The sequence below is a fragment of the Capra hircus genome (assembly GCF_001704415.2).
Source record: "Capra hircus breed San Clemente chromosome X unlocalized genomic scaffold, ASM170441v1, whole genome shotgun sequence".
Classification (NCBI taxonomy): domain Eukaryota; kingdom Metazoa; phylum Chordata; class Mammalia; order Artiodactyla; family Bovidae; genus Capra; species Capra hircus.
In genome coordinates, this window is record NW_017189516.1 from 45,967,676 (window position 1) to 45,984,721 (window position 17,046).

At 37.7% G+C, this 17,046-nt stretch overlaps 1 protein-coding gene across 1 annotated transcript; it reads right to left on the minus strand.

Moving 5' to 3' along the window:
- Nucleotides 1-286: 286 nt before the first annotated feature.
- Nucleotides 287-16,573, minus strand: EIF2S3 (eukaryotic translation initiation factor 2 subunit gamma). The gene is made up of 12 exons (XM_005700996.3): nucleotides 16,447-16,573; nucleotides 15,846-15,909; nucleotides 14,783-14,910; nucleotides 14,572-14,693; nucleotides 12,164-12,258; nucleotides 10,825-10,983; nucleotides 9,430-9,564; nucleotides 8,055-8,149; nucleotides 7,498-7,642; nucleotides 5,887-6,056; nucleotides 5,364-5,536; nucleotides 287-1,866 (listed from the first exon to the last, which is right to left on the minus strand). Exons 1-12 carry the CDS (start codon nucleotides 16,513-16,515, stop codon nucleotides 1,803-1,805), a joined length of 1,419 nt encoding a protein of 472 aa, XP_005701053.1. The 5' UTR covers nucleotides 16,516-16,573; the 3' UTR covers nucleotides 287-1,802.
- Between the last annotated feature and the right edge of the window lie 473 nt (nucleotides 16,574-17,046).

The following is a 17,046-nucleotide window of genomic DNA, read 5'->3' on the forward strand; positions in this document are numbered from 1 at the left end:
GTGGAAGGCAGGAGTTGTTACAGGGCTATTCTAGGTGAGAGCCACTGGTGGCTGGGAATAGGACAATAGCAGTGAAGATGGTGAGAACTGGTCAGATTGTGAAAATATCTTAACAGGAAAGACAAGAGGATTCACATATACAGTGTACTTTCATCAGTCACACTGCACTATAGGCAGATTCTCAACCAGGTACAACTTTTGCTGAGAATCACTGTATGGACTTCAGGTTCTATGAAAATACAGCCTGTTGTTTTCATATTTGTATATTCCCATTTACAGTAAGTACAGTGCTTTGCAAATTTATTGAAAATCATGTGCATGTCTGAAATAGTTCTGACATAAGATTAATTACAATAAATTAGTCAACTTGGGTCTTATATTACTCCAGAATTTCAGGTAGAAGGTGCTTATGTTAGACATAAAATCAATGTTTAGATTAAAATTTTGCTTCATTAAACTGTTTCTCATGCTACAATGCAACTTTTCAAAGTCAAGCAACTACATAACAATATGTTTCCTCTAAACTTACAAACTTACGTTAACAACCAGAGTCAGAGCTTTTAAACTTCTACATGTCAGCAGGTCCAACGCCCAAAAGACACAAGTCTACAACTGCGGCATCAAGTCCTATATTAAATGCAAATTTAAGAAAAGTAAACTAAAGAGTATTATCAGACTACCCAAACGTAGTAAGAGTCTGTGTTATTTGACTTCTCAACTCTCTAAATTTGTTTTTCAACACAGGGGAGCTTTAAAAAAATAATGCCTGGGCTCCATCCAAAGCCAATTAATACCAGAATCTCCGTGGAGTACTTTTCAAAAAAACAAAAAGCTTCTCCAACAATTCTAGTATCAGCCCGTTAAGAACCACTGCTTCAACAGAATTTTATGAAAGATAAAATAAGCAAAAATTAAAATGTACAACACAGGAAAAGTATAGGAAAAGGGAGAGTATGTTAAAACCCAAAGGGCTCACCCTTTGCTACCTCTTCAAACTACTAAAGATTACTAATATTAGAATATACACCATAATCTTATCAACTAGGCTATTAAGATAAAACATAAAATAAAGCCTGGAAAGATCTTTGCTACTTAACTAAAATCAAGTGTTTACAATACTTTCCAATGGGGGAAGGCTGTAGGGTTTCAGGCGTAAAGCAATGCAGAGGCAATCGCAGGGCACCAGGTGGAGTAGCTGAAAACTTCGGGCTCTGGTTTCCTGTGCTCTAGTCCAGACAGGGAAAGGAGAGAAAGGCCATGTCCATGGAAACAAGCCCTCATGCCTGAAAGGATAATTTTATTTGAATCTATTTTCACTCAAAATTTTGAAAAATAAAGCAACATAAAATATGGGGAAAGGGAAGTTGGTCTTTGAGAATTTGTCACATTTTTACTGCTACAACAATCCTTTAAATCTGGAGCTACTCAGAGATCAATCATGAAAAATAAGAACAAAGACTTTATTTCAAACAGATTCAGTGGTATGTCTACTACAGCAAAGTCTGGTTGTAGCAAACAGTTTCCTTTCAAATCTGCACTGATGTATAAATTAGACATTATTTGGGAATGATTAATTTCTGGTAAAATGTAGATTTAATCCAACATGATGCTAATTTCTACATTTATTGTAGACTTTATTTCGATACTAGAGGTTAAATTTTCATCACCAAAAAATGAGAATAATCTTACAGCTACTACTAAGGTAATGAGCTGTGAAATTACTTTCCCACTATTGTTCTGAAAATATACCCCTAGATTGTTAAGAGAAATTCCAACTTCATTCAAATCTGTTATTTAATTCTTCAGTCATCATCTACTGTCGGCTTGATTGTCACTCCTCTTCTTATTTGACCCCAACCAATTAAACTGCAAAATGAAAATAAAAGAAATCATGAATTTTATATCAGCTTCATTATCATTACCACATAATCACATGACACAACTAGTTTTACTTGCCTATCTGCTCAAATTGAATGTTTCCAAAACCTGCTCCTCCAGAAAGCTAGCTCACACTATCTTCATAGACCCAGATATGGGCTCTGGCCAGAAGGACTGACAGGAAAAGCAAACAGAAAGTTGCTACTATAAACATGCTCAACTTGGCAAATACACCTGCCCCTTCAGAACCACTAATGAAGAATATTCCAGTCTACCCAAGGAACCATGTTGACATATAAACCACTTCAGTCTGATTTTTTTTAATTTTTTCCTCTTTGAAAAAAATTTGTTTTTTTTAACCGTTCCCAGCACTTCAACAGGTCACAATGGCCTTATCATGATTTTAGCTGGTAAATGAAATTAAGAGATGACCTAGAGGAGTAGATAATCTATAAACAGATTACTCTCAGTAGCAGCAGAGGGATTTCTGCTCCATCTCTGTTTCAATGTCTGCTCTAGTCAATGGCCAAGATAGATTGCTATCTAAATTGTAGGTTCCAGAACAGAACTTACCTAAGCATGGGTTAAAAACAACAGATCTAAAGAATATAAGGATTATTCAGATGTTCTCATTTCTTTTAATAATTTTAACATACTTGCTTATTTTTAAGCAACATCTAAAATTTCATTTGGACAGAATCCTCTTATAATATTAGTAGACACACAAAAAGATCATTCCTTTCTTTAAAAATACACTGGGAAAAAGAAGAAAAAAAAAAACGATAAAGAAATCATCACAAAGCAGGATGATTTACTTAAAAGTTTAACTCTGTCTCAATTAGAAAGTAGTAATTCAGATCTCCTGAACAGTACATGATTAAATCATCCTGAGGCACTGTGCCAGGGAAGCCTTAATAAGGGAGGTAGATAGTGAGGAAGAAACAAAACCGAACCAAAGGTGATTTAAGTAATTATGTGGACAATCAGGACACAAAACAGTCTAATGCAGAAGCTTTATATCAGACTAAGCAGGAGGAATTTAAAATGCATTCAAGTAGACTTCCAGAAAGGTCCTCAATCAGAAAGTAGTGGGAAGTTACTAGAAATTACTGAGTACTGCATGAAAAAATGTTTTAGGAAGATTAATGTTGACTGAATGCTGAAGTAACAGTAGAAGAGGCATATTAGCAATCTTTTGCACTAACTTTTAAGTGTGCAATGATGATGGTATGGGTGACAAAGAGGTCACACAGAATAGAAAGGAAAGGGTAGATTTAGTTAACTAACCAGGAAAAGAGAAGAGAGAGGAGTCAACAATAGGTGTATGTTTCTAAGTTCTATCCACTCAAAGGGCCCTGAAGAAACAGCACCTTTGGAGAAGTGAGCACACTTAGCACCCAAATCTTCATTTCTAACACCATTTCCCACTAAGAGGAATCAGGGCTCCCTCGAGAAATGGCCAATTCTAAACTGGAGCAGGAAAGAGACACAAGGTGACTTCAGAACAACTTGTGCCAGAAAGTAAGGAACTATTAAAAAACAAACCCAACAGAAACATACTGAAGCTTGCACAGCTTCCAAACTGTCCGTGGAGTTGTGATCTGCTTCAGAAAACAAAGCAGAGGGTTTACCTTCTGGGAAGACAGAAGTCATTCTCTCTGAAAAGCCCTCTTATATATAGTTGGCTTTTGCATCCTCCAGAAATAGGAGGGCAAGGATTGATGCCTCCTGAGTCTGGGTTTCAGTTGAAGTAGAGAGAATACAGTGGCTATTCCCCAGAAGTCCATAGTGGGGTGTAGTTGTCTCCAGAATACAACACTGTTAATTTAGCATGGGTTTTGTGACAGTCATAGAGATGGATCCCTTAATAAAATAATAGGTTAAAAAAAATGGGGAAATATCAACAGGACATAGGAGCCAGTTTGTCTCCTGGACAAATTCTAGACATCAACATAAGTAAGGACAGTAATGAATCAGTAAGGGCCTGCTGAATAAAATAGGATTCCATGAATGCATATTATAACTAGGTAAGTAAATAATGGGGAAGAAAGAATGTCAAATGATGAGTGGCAGAGTTAGAGTTTAGGGGGATGGGTAATCACCATTTTGTAATCATTATAATCAAGCTCAATTCAGACAAAAATCATCAGTGGATGCTAAGCTAAATCCCTCACCTGGGGGGAGGAGAGGGTGTGATAAGGAACAGATTATTTGCATAGGTTCTCCCCCAAAGAAGAGTAATTCACAAGCGTAAAGAATAACTATAGGGTGGGGAAACTGGCTAATGACTTGCCTGTATGATCAAAATTAACCTCAACAAACGGCAATCAGATATCATGTGTCTTTAGTTATGACTCCCTGAGGAGACATCACCACCTACTTGAAAATATTCTAACCAAGAATAAATAACCTGAACCTAATCTTGCTGCTGCTGCTGCTAAGTCGCTTCAGTCATGTCTGACTCTGTGCAACCCCATAGATGGCAGCCCACCAGGCTCTCCCGTCCCTGGGATTCTCCAGGCAAGAACACTGGAGTGGGTTGCTATTTCCTTCTCCAATGCGTGAAAGTGAAAAGTGAAAATGAAGTCGCTTGGTCGTGTCAGACTCCTAGTGACCCCATGGATTGCAGCCCACCAGGCCCCTCCGTCCATGGCATTTTCCAGGCAAGGGTACTAGAGTGGGTTGCCATTGCCTTCTCGGGAACCTAATCTTAGGAAACATTAAATAAACCCAACCTGAGGAACAATCTAGAAAGTAACTAGCTTGTATTCTTCAAAATTGCCACTGACAAGACAAGGAAAGGCTGAGGAAATTCCAAATTAGAGTTCAAAGAGCCATGAAAACTAAATGCAGTGCATGACCCTAGACAGGAAGGAGACAGAGGACATTATCAGAACAAGTGATAAAACTGACTGTAGACTTTAGCATTGTAACAATGTTAAGCTTCTTCAAAGTGAAAGTGAAGTCGCTTAGTCGTGTCCGATTCTTTGCGACCCCATAGACTAGCCTACCAAGCTCCTCTGTCAATGGGATTTTCCAGGCAGTAGTACTGGAGTGGATTGCCATTTCCTTCTCCAGAGAATCTTCCCAACCCAGGGACTGAACCCGGGTCTCCCGCATTGTAGACAAGATGCTTTACCATCTGAGCCACCAGGGAAGTCCTTAAGCTTCTTGAAGTGGTTATATAAGATAATATTGTTTTTAAGAAATATACACCAAAGTATTAAGAGTTAAAGGGGCAACCTATTTCTCAAAAAAAGGTTCAGAAAAAGGGAGGTATTAAACCTAAATTCACTGGTTTTTGCAGAGGTTGTGTCTATCACAAATCAGGCCTAGAAATACAGATTTCAAAATCATCCGAATAAACAGTTGAGAATTAAAGCCGTGGTACAATAACTGTTGCGTTCAAGGTAAAGTGTGTTTGTGAGTGTGTTAAGTAAACTGTGTCTTTTTTATTAGACACTGACAAAGGCTAATAAACTTACCGCCAGTGTTTCTCAACTCTTCGGCTAAGTGCAATCTTTTCTCCTACTTCTGTGCACACAGGATTAGTCAAGACGATTTTACCCAAATCAGCCTTGACTGCACTAACTCTTCCTCCTGTCGACAGGGATCCTATATTCACCATAAGTACTTCATTCTTAGACAGCTTTTGTACCTAAGGAAATCAAGTGGTGAAAAATAAACCCCCAAATCAAGAAGATGCTTTCCAAATAACTCCTTATTTTTCTACCACCTTACCAACAAAAGACATCAGCAATTTTCCATCTCTGCCAACCTGATTTCAGTTAAGACTTTTAAGAAAAACATACAGATAACAGGAATTATCATGTCATTGTTATACAGGACATACTGTTTCTTGTTGTTTTACTTTAGACTGCCATATGCAAGTTCTTGGTTTTCAGGAAGTCAAATTTATTTACCTTCTCTCTTTTCTTAATCCTATGTTAACTAAAAAGTATGAACCTCAAAACTGGTCTTAATGTCACTGGCACTTGAAGCACTTACTTTCGCTGCTTTCTTGTCTCCTTCAGTGCGAACACCTAGAAGCCTTCTAAGCAGGAAATAGGAAATTTCCAATTCTGTGAAGATCTCAGGTAAAGCTCCAACTGCACCAAGTACTTGCCCCACCATTCTGTCAGCCCGGCACAAAGTGGGGTCAATTTTTGTTCCAACTCCTGATCCAAAATAAGATATATATGGTCCAACATTTTATTTCCTATAAAGCTGTTTACCCAAAAAACTTATTCAAACTAGTATAGCACATACCCACCTACACATTTTAATACACAACTTATATTTTCATACTAATTTATTGGCTACATAGATGTGACAATAGTTATCTAAAGAAAGAGAATTGTAAACTCACAGGTTAGTTGGGTATTTGAGGACGAGTCTCTTGATTTAAATTGTAAGCAAAGGACAAACAGACATAACAGCCTAAATAAAAAATGAATCTGAATATCCTTAATGAAGGCTGAAACAATACAAAATTCATGAGTAGTTTGCAGGATATTTATCCGCCATTTTTCCCCTGAAAGAATGATCAAAAAGATAGCTTAAAGATTTTACGTGATTCCTCGGATTGATTTCAAAATATTTTAGCTGCATGTCTTTCATGGAGGAGAGAAGATATAAAGATGAGGCAAGAATGGTAAAGTATTGGGAATCCCCTGGCGGTTAAGTGGTTAGGAACTGGCACTCTCACTACTGTAGACCTAGGTTTGATTCCTGGTTGGAGAACTAAGATCCTGCAAGCCATGTAGCATGTTCCCCCTAAAAAGCAACTGTAAACTATTGATAATCTTTGAAGTTGTGTGGTGGCTGCATGACCACATGTTACACTATTCTCTGTACTTTTACGTTTGAAAAGTTCCATAAGTTAAATTTTAAAAGTCCCAAGAGTTTCCTTATTTACAAAACAAACAAAAAGGATAAAATTATACACAGCAAACTCCTAATTACAAAATACAATAGAAAAATGAATTAAATAGCCAAACATCAGAGAACAAAAAGACGAACTCCTTCACATCAAACATTTTCTTTAATCCAAAAGTTATTAACACCTCTGACGAATTCTCACTGTATCTTGCCTTTTTCTGGGTATCAGGTAATACGCTACTGTACGAGACCAGGAAACCCATATATTATTTTAGTAACAGCAAGATAATGGAAGTTATAATCTTTAATTCCCACCTCAGTGTTTAACTATGATCTACCATGATTCAATTGACATTTGTGGGTAAATCTCCATTTGAAAATCATACAAAAACAATAAAAAACCCACATTATTCCATAACCATGTTTAAAAAAATCCTACGGTTAGGTTTTTTTACATTTTAGGCCATAAAATTTACTTTGGTACTGCTAAAAATGAGCTACTTTAAAAATTAAACCAAAATTCTTATGTTTAAAAATAATTTTCACAAACATATGAAATCATCATATGACCTAAAATCAACAGCTTACCCTACCCTGCTCGATCATTAAACATCAAATGCTGATTCTTGTTGATGTTTGACAGAAAACAGCAAAATTCTGTAAAGTAATTATCCTTCAAAAAAAATAAAATAAAGTGGCAAACAAAAAACCCCGTAGGGATGAGAGGAAAAGCCTTACCAATAAGACCTCCTGGGGCAGCATACTGAAGATCATTATGCTCTGCGAAAAGTGATACAATTTTGGAAAAGATAGGTTTACACATGAGTTTTCCTTCACTGTCTTTGGAAACAATACCAGGTCTGACTTCTATCTCCTGGCCCACCTGTAAAAATATAAATTAATAATTAGAATTTGTAGGACAACACCATTTTCATTACATACGAAAAGTTCTAACAGGAAGACCGCAAAACTGAAAAGTCATCCTTATTTCAAAGATCTCTATTTTAAAAAAAAAGATGTGGAAGAGATCTTCAAATTCAGAACCATCCAAATGTTTTGAACAACCTATCATATAAGCCTATCGCCAATTTAAATGTGTTTCAAATTCATAGAAGCCTATAAAGTTTGAGGTCAAACACAATCAAAAGATATACTAGTAAACAAAGAAATCTACATCAAGTACTAGACATCATGAAGAAAAATATTATTTTTCAATTCGGAGTGTCTATACTATTCTCCTACTTAGGACAAGAGAAAAAATAAAGCAAAAACACAACAATCAAAATCTAGTTTACCTTTAATACTCCTTTTAGAATACTACCACCAGCTACACCCCCCTTAAGGTCATCAACTTCACAGCCAGGTTTGTTGACATCAAAGGATCTAATAACTAAAACAAAACAAAACAAATTAAAGCCTATTCTATTCACTTTAACTTTAGAAAAATTTACTTTTTCTAAGTTAACTTTTCTTAAATAGTAGACACATAAAATTTATACAAGGAGACTTTGTCACAAAGTCTAATATTATTATTCCAGCTAAGTATACTGCAATTTTAATTATGCTGGAAAAAGTAGAAATACCTTGAAAGTACATTGATAGGAGGCATACTATGGTACACCCACAGTATGGAGTATCATGCAGCTGTTAAAAAAAGACTGTTAGAGGGGAGAATAGTTTGAGGGAGAATGGATAGATGTGTATGTATGGCTGAGTCCCTCTGCTGTCCACCTGAAACTATTACAACATTGTTAATTGGCTATACCCCAATATAAAATTAAAAGTTGAAAAAAAAAAAAGAATGTTAAGAGTATATGTATTGATGTAAATGATGTATAAGAATAACCTTCATCTGTTGTTCAGGAAAAAAGAAAAGACTAGTTATGCATAGTATGATCCCACTTTCACACACAAAAACTGAAACAAGAAACATATCATGTTTATAAAGGTGCACAAACAGTACACACCAATTGTTAACTGTAACTTCAGGGCTAAGGGGTGAGGCAGGCATTGTGGACCTTTCTGGTCATATACCTTTATATGACTTCTGCAACCAAGATTTAGTTTCAAAACTTCAAAACAACCCTAGGACTATGTGACCTATGCTTTAGTCCCGAGAGCAGGAACCATTAACAAGGGGTACTCATTACAATAATCCAAGAGAACCCTGCCCACAACACACAGAAAGGGGTGGGGGGCACCTAGGTGAAGCTTCAGAGGGTTCAAATGTCTGTTGTGAAAAGGTTCCACAATCTATGTAGAAACCATGAGTTTAAATTATCAAATTATACCAATATTGATACCACAAGCTTAAACAAATGAGAGAGATGAATATCTTCATTAATGGTACAATGAAATCATTTGTCTGGAAGTCCTAATATCCTGTTTCTAACTAAAACATAATTCCATAAGACATACTTTATTGCTTCATCTTGATCATTTAACATAACACATACCAAACACAAAAAGGCTAAAAGTTGTGTCTGTATTCAGGACTCTCATCCAGTAATACAATCTAACTCTGCTAATACAATCTCAGAATTAACTGACTTCAAAAAAAGTTTTTTATGGAGACTGTAATTTATTATCACCTCTGCAGAAATCATTGGTGATTCCCTTAAAGACAAATCAGCAATGTGGGAAAGATCAAATAAAAATCCTATTACTTACCAATAAGTCTGGGTTCTGAAGTAAAGTCTCTTGGGGGTACTGGAATTTTCTTTACTATGTACTCACAGACAACTTCAATATTGTATTTTAGCTGAGCAGAAATTGGGATAATAGGAGCACCTTCTGCTACTGTACCTATAAGACAAAATTTTCAAAAGATCAAAATTCTTCAGTTTTATAGTACTTGTTCTTCATATATTATAGGAAATAGTTAAGATTATTAAAATGATGCCTAAATATACCCACATATACCCACAGCAACAGGCAGAAAATGGTCTTTCTTTTCAGAAAAGTGTCAGTATTCTGTTTGTTTTTACTCCTGAAAATGAACACTACTGCATTCAAGGGGAAAAAACTCAAATTTTACTAATAGATATATTTAATATACCAAAATAATAAAACTGCTTAAAGGATTAATTAAAATACTTAACACTCCTGGGAAAGACCATTTTACTAGTTGAAAGGTTTCCATAGTTCAGTTCAGTTGCTCAGTAGTGTCCGACTCTTTGCAACCCCATGAACTGCAGCACACCAAGCCTCCCTGTCCATCACCAACTCCCGGAGTCCACCAGAACACACGTCCACTGAGTCGGTGATGCCATCCAACCATCTCATCCTCTGCCGTCCCCTTCGCCTCCTGCCCTCAATCTTTCCTAGCATCAGGGTCTTTTCAAATGAGTCAGCTCTTCTCATCAGGTGGCCAAAGTATTGGAGTTTCAGCTTCAACATCAGTCCTACCAATGAACACCCAGGACTGATCTCCTTTAGGATGGACTGGTTGGATCTCTTTTCTAATAACATGCAACTGACCTCCCAATAAATGTCAAAACAAATTTATAGTCTCTTGCTAATCAAAGACTAATGGCATACATAATATCTGCTCCTTATTAATTAAATGTCTAACAGGTTCATGAAAGCAATGTACCAAACACAATGAGGCTTTAATCAAAATGAGACATTCTTTTTTGTTATGAGAGAACTGGATGCAGAGGAAGTCAACCTTTCTCACAAGAAAAACAAGGATAAGAGAGAATCTAATGTCAACAATAAGATGTCTTCCCTGAAATGACAAACACCACACCATTAAAGGAAAGGAACACTAAAGATAAATCACTATCAGTCCCAATTCTAAAAGTAGCTACTCAGTAAGGATAGTGTAAGAGTGAAGTTTTTTAATGGATTTAAAAAAATATTTATTTTTTTGCCCATGCCACAAAGCTTGTGAGATCTGTTTCCCAATTGAGGGACTGAATCGGTGCCCTCGGAGTGAAAGCAGAGTCCTAACCAGTGGACTGCCAGGGAATTCCCAAGACCAAAGTTTTTTGTTTTTAAAAAAAGCTTTTGTTATTTTACCGTCACTGAGGAAGACTTTTATTAGGTATTATGGCTTCTTACCTTGAACAAATGCAAGGATCTGTTCATACTGTTCTTTAGCCTGGCTTTCTTTTACCAAATCAATTTTATTTTGTAGAATCAAAATATGCTTCAGTTTCATGATTTCTATAGCAGCCAAGTGTTCAGATGTCTGAGGCTGAGGACAAGACTCGTTACCAGCTACAAGATAAACAGTAAAAAAGATGCATGAGAATTAGCTAGAACTATCTATCAGAATAGGAAAATCCATAAGAGGCAGGTTAGTGGTTGCCAGGGAGTGAAGGAAAGGGGGATTAGAGTGACTTCTTAATGGGCACAGGGTTTCCTTCTAGGGAGACAAAAATGTTCTGGAACTCAATAGCACTGATGCTTGTAAAACACTGCAAATGTACTTCCTATCACCAAATTGTACACTTTAAATAGCTATAATGCTACCTTTTATGCTCTATTATACTATTAAAAAAAAACAAAACAAAACACCTAGCTAACATCTAAAAAAGGAAATGCTTGAATGCCCTAACTCTATCCAAAGCAAAAGTCCTGGATTGTTGCCAAGCATTCAACTTTTGCCCCTGCTCCACCCCTTGTGCCTGTATTCACCGGAGTCTCCTGATTATTAGATTCTCTTTGCTCGTCTTAAGCCAGTAACCTAAGAATCCACAAGTTTGGCATTCCAGGGTATGCCCTTGGCTTTTGCTCAAGCATAAGGTATAGCCCCCTGGCTCTATCCAGTTTTAGAGATGCTCTGACCTGGTCAAGCTCCTGAGAGGCGGGGAGTAATTAAGGGAAGACACTTAACACAGTCCATGAAGTTCAACTACTATCAGAGGCTACTCCCTAACAAATAGAGGAAAGAACACTAAAAATAACCATCGGTGTTATCGAGAAGTAGGTATGTTTTGCTGGATACTCCAATGACCATCCTCCCTAAGTGGTGATGTTTAGGTGTCTTATACTCTATCCACTCAGCCTACTTTAAAAAATTATATCCCATAGCAACAAAAACTCTTGCCAGCTCACATAAGGTGGCACAACTCCAGACTTGAAAATCACAGTTCATCTACTAGACTTCAGCACTTATGAAATTTAGATCTAATAAAACCATTATACACTAATGTTGCGTAAACAGTTCAAAGATGCTCACACACAAAAAAATCTAAAACTAAAATAATAAATCATTTCATGGACCCAGACTTTTGATAGCTGGAAGACAAGGATGTCATACTGGTTGACATGTTCGTTTCCATTCCTGTCACCTTTAGATACTGGATGTAATCCTTAAGGCCTTAGTTTTCCTTTAAGTATTCCACCTTGGATTTGCTCCACAGTGATTTGTTGGAACCAATTCCGATGTATTTACCTATCAACAGAAGAGCGGCATCCATCACTGCGGCACCGTTCAGCATAGTAGCCATCAGAATATCATGGCCAGGACAGTCAACAAAGGAAACATGCCTAACAAATTAAAAAATAACCATCAGTCCTAAGATCAATCAATACATCAACATTCGAGTTACAGATTCCCTAAAATTAAACCCCTTGAAGTATAGAATGTCAATACTGCATAAGAATATGCAAATAATTATTTCTATAAAGTCAAGCAGTTACAGGACTTGGTGTTTCTAGACTTTAGAAATAAGATCACCTACTGGCTCAATTATATTTCAGAAACAAACAAAAATTTCATAGAAACAGATCAGATTTGTAATTAACAGATCTATGGTTACCAACAGTGGGGTTGGGAGAAGAAGGAATCAGATGAAAGCAGTCACAAACTTTTTTAAAATAAAGAAGTACCAGGGGTATAACATACAATACAATAAATATAGTTACCAGCACTATATGTCATACATGAAAGTTGTTAACAATAAATCCTGAGTCTTCATCACAAGGAAAGATATTTTTTTCTATTTATTTAAGTTTATATCTATATGAGATAATGGATGGCCACTAAACTTACTGTGAAAATCATTTCAAAATGTATGTATGTCAAATTATTATGCTGTATACCTTAGAGTTTATTACAGTGCTGTATGCCGATTATATCTCAATAAAACTGGAGGAAAAAAAATAAAATATGAAAAGAACAAAAATTACCTATTGGCTAAGAGTAAAATCACTGCAGATCATTACAAAACAAATGAAATTAGTTATGTATAGAAATAACTGAAGAAACACAAACTCCCAAATCCAATCAAAGAAAATATGGTATAAAGTAAATACTGGGAATGTCATTGATTTGAAAGCTGTAACTGTTAACAGAACAGGCAGTGCTATCTGAAAAAATTTGCCAAAAACTTCTCCAGCATCTTGACAAGCTGGAAATGCCAATCAGAAATAGAGATGGCAGCGCTATCTTAACAAAACTATGCTACTCATTTGGAACCATTATTTTTAATAGTTGTATACTCATACTCATAATCTAAAACAGGGACACCAAACTGCCCCACTGTCATAACCACTCATGCACATCACGACTGCTTTCCTAACACAAGAGCAGAAATAAGTAATTCAAAAGAGAATCTGTGACCTGCAAAGCTGAAAATACTTATTATTGGGCCCTCTCCAGGACAAGTTTGCTGATAAGGGCCACAAGTAGGGTGAGGCAAGTGAGGCACTTGACACACATGCAAAATTTACAGTATACCCCAAAAGCCAGTAATCAAAACAAATATTTGAGTACTTAAAAAAATAAAAATTTATACAAGAAAATCCAAGATGAACAAAATATGAAAAACTTACTGAAAACAGGATCAGCAACAATGCCATGCCAAAAGCAAAACAAACAAAAAATCCAGTGATAATGAAAAGAAAAACAGTAATTTGAGCCTCTCTTTATTTTACTTTAGGAATTCCCTGCCCGTCCAGTGGTTAGGACTCCAAGCTTTCACTGCCGGGGGCCCAGGCTCGATCCCTGATCACAAGGCATGTGGCATGCCCCCCAAAATTTTGAATTTAAAAGTAAATAAATAACACTGTTTATTTTGATTGTTGTTGTTTAGTTGCTAACTCATGTTCTCTCTTGTGACGTCATGGACCGCTAGGCTGCTCTGTTCATGAGATTTCCCAAGCAAGATTACTGGACAGGGTTGCCATTTTCTTCTCCAAGATTCTTCCCACCCAGGGACAGAACCTGCATCTCCCGCATTGCAGGTGGATTCTTTACTGCTGAGCCACCTGGGAAGCCCTTATCTTCATCTTGATTACCAGGCCTGATTTTTTTTTAAAAGCATTCTCCCTCGCCTCAAACTCTGAGCTTCATTCACCTCTCCCTAGTCCCAGCTCTGCCTCGCTCTACAACTTCCTTGTGGACATCCCCAATCACCATAAACATCACCAGGTATCAGTATCCTCTGATAAAGAATATATAATCATATTCAGAAAATAAATGGGTTACAAGTCCTTGTATTTAAGAGAAGGGATTAAGAATGGCTTTGTTCCTTTATCTAAGACACAAAACCAACACTGTTTAAGAGAAATTTAGGAAGCCTGGTAAAAAGAATCCCTTAAATCCAATGAGCTGTGTTTCCCTCCGTCTCATTTTGCTTATGTGATACTTTTCCTTTGGAGCACTTACACGTATGTGTCTTAAGGTAGTTCTAAATACTTCACTTTTCAAATTAATGTCATTATGGACCAGAAAAACAGAATAGTGGAAAAATAAAGCCATTCAACAATTAGGTTCACTGTTTAACATCTCAAATTAAATATCTCAAAAAGTACAAACCACATGACAACAAAATATGACGTTAAGTCAAAAAAGGTCACCTGACTAATTTGAAGTTCCCTTTGGTCCCTGGAATGTCTGTAGGAAACTCATCGGGTGTGCTACTTCCACAAGATCTATAACATTCTGGCCGAGGACAACTTGGGTCATCAAGCTTATAAATCTGAAAGTTTCAATGAGAAAAGACTTGGATTTGTTATCTGCACATTCAACAATTAAAGTGAGTTTTTCATTTCACTGTACACAGCTCACCTTAGCATTAGCATAGCCAAGTTTGATTGTAATATTTCTTTCCAGTTCATTTTTGAAACGGACAGTGTGGACTCCAGAAATAGCTTTTACAACTGTAGATTTCCCATGAGCTACGTGACCAATTGTACCTACAAAGTACAAAAAATTAATTCAAATGCATTCAGTTACACCACGTATTTTTTCAATTTTAGAGCAGAAAACCCAAAGCCATAACTCACTGTCAATATCATTGTAAAACCAACAGTGACTGATATTTCCTCCTACATATCCCTGATTACAAAAACTTATTATGATACAGGACTGAAGAGAACTTTCCATGTGACAACCTTGTTCTAAACCATACTGAGCATAATAAAATCGATCCATCTTTAATCACAGAAAACAGTGCTTTCATCGAAAATAGACACTTGTAAAAAAGTGCATGAAACTTTGTATATCAAGACATTTTTCAGCATTTTCAGACCAAAGTAAGTATGAAGAGCCTTGACACACAAAAAAAGAATCCATGAAAACAAGAAAAAAAACTCAGGTATGATTACAGTAATGCTATTAAGGCTAGCATGTATCTTACAACTTTTTTAAGAATCTCAAGGTAGAGCCTTAAAGAGGTTTTACTGTTTTTGTACACTCTCAAATACCCCAAATTTACACTCAGTCAACATAACTTCTCCTCCAAAGTTCCAGGTGCCAATTAAGGGGAAAAAAAATCCACCTTAATTATAGCTTATGCACATATCAAACAAACTTTCACAAACTCTGCTCTTGCAACAACCCTGTGTGGCAAGTACAATCACATTTCCCCTCTTCTTTACTAGATGACTACATATCACCTTATGCTATTAAAAGTTTTAAGTCTTTACCTTTTTTTTCTCACCTAGTCTATAAGCTAGACATAGGCAACAGGGGCCTCCCACCAAAAATCTAGCAGATGCATTGCTCCCAAGAGCTCAACAGCGATTTCACGAATATCTGTATCTTCATGTAATTTACGTACTTACACAAAAGGAAAGATTAAAATTATTTGCTGGAAATCAATTAAATCTCCAAGTTATTCTTATCTCACCTATATTAATTGTGGCTTGTCTGCTGATAACTTCATGTGAAAGTGGCGTCAACTTGGAAACATCCTGCAATCAAATATTTCTATGTTTAATCATTGTACATAAGATGTATCAAATTTTGACTTTACATTGTTACCTACAGCTCGCTACCATTTCAATAGCCCTCTTCTACTTTTAAAGAGCTTTTCCTGTACAATCTTGCATTCTGGAAAGCACTAAAAGTCCTTCATCCTTACACACTGATTATGGGAGATGCAGAGGCTCTGGGTCCCCCAACCTTGAGAGCATTAGCACTAAGGAATGTGTAGATACTCCTTTCTCAAAACATCCAAAGTGAAGAGCCTTAATGACACTTAACACTAAGTTTCTAGCCAAATCATTCGGGAGGCTCGGGGCCCCACGACCGCACAGCCCCATGCCCAGCTTCCTAACTGACAGAAGCGCGTGGGGCAGCGCGAGCGCGGCTTTGGGCGCCGGGCTCCAGGTCTCCCTCCTAACTCATGCTCCTGACCGCCCGGCACCGCCTCGTTCCACAGCCTCGCGGGAGACCCGGTCATCCCTACTCCTGAACGCATAGCGCATACTTCCAGAGCCATGCCTTACCAAAGTGGCGAGATCTTGCCGAGAAAGGTGCGGCTGCCCTAAAGTCACACCAGCCTCGCCCCCCGCCATCTTGCCCGGAGAGGAAGGAAGTCGGCCGCGTCCCAACCTGACCGCGCGCAGGCCCCCTGGTGCAGGGCGGAGCAGCGGAGGCGGGAGGGCTGGCTAGGGCCCAGGCCTGGGAGAGGAAGGTGGACGCAGCAGCGGAGGCCTCACTGCTTGGATTTGTCTCCTAATTGATTTGTATAGTGCCTGCCGGCAGGCTGACTAAAAAATACAAGGCCAAGTTTCGGGATCTACTCGCAGCAGACCTGTTGGATATTTGTGCAGGCAACGGTGCAGGCAGCCCCAATAAAGGCCCCTGACGAGGCGGGCGATGCCACCGAGGCGCGCTCTGCCTAGGGTAAACCCACTTCCGGTTCCCCTAGGGATGGCCGGAAGAGTTTCTCGGAACCTGGGATTCTTATCTGGGGTGTGAGGATAGACTGTTGGAATGGTCTTCTTTACCGATTTCCATAATTTAGTAAGACGAGATCAGCCCCGGGTCTGTCTCGCCTGTGACGGGGTTCTTGGCCGCGAGGTGGCCGCGTACCGAGCTGGCGG

Excerpts from the sequence above, each read along its gene's own strand:
- EIF2S3 (XM_005700996.3), bottom strand. The coding sequence starts at position 16,515 with ATGGCGGGGGGCGAGGCTGGTGTGACTTTAGGGCAGCCGCACCTTTCT. Across the intron at positions 14,694-14,782 it reads TTGGCTATGCTAATGCTAAG|ATTTATAAGCTTGATGACCC; the intron begins GTGAGCTGTGTA and ends TGAAACTTTCAG. Across the intron at positions 12,259-14,571 it reads GGGAACTTCAAATTAGTCAG|GCATGTTTCCTTTGTTGACT; the intron begins GTGACCTTTTTT and ends TTAATTTGTTAG.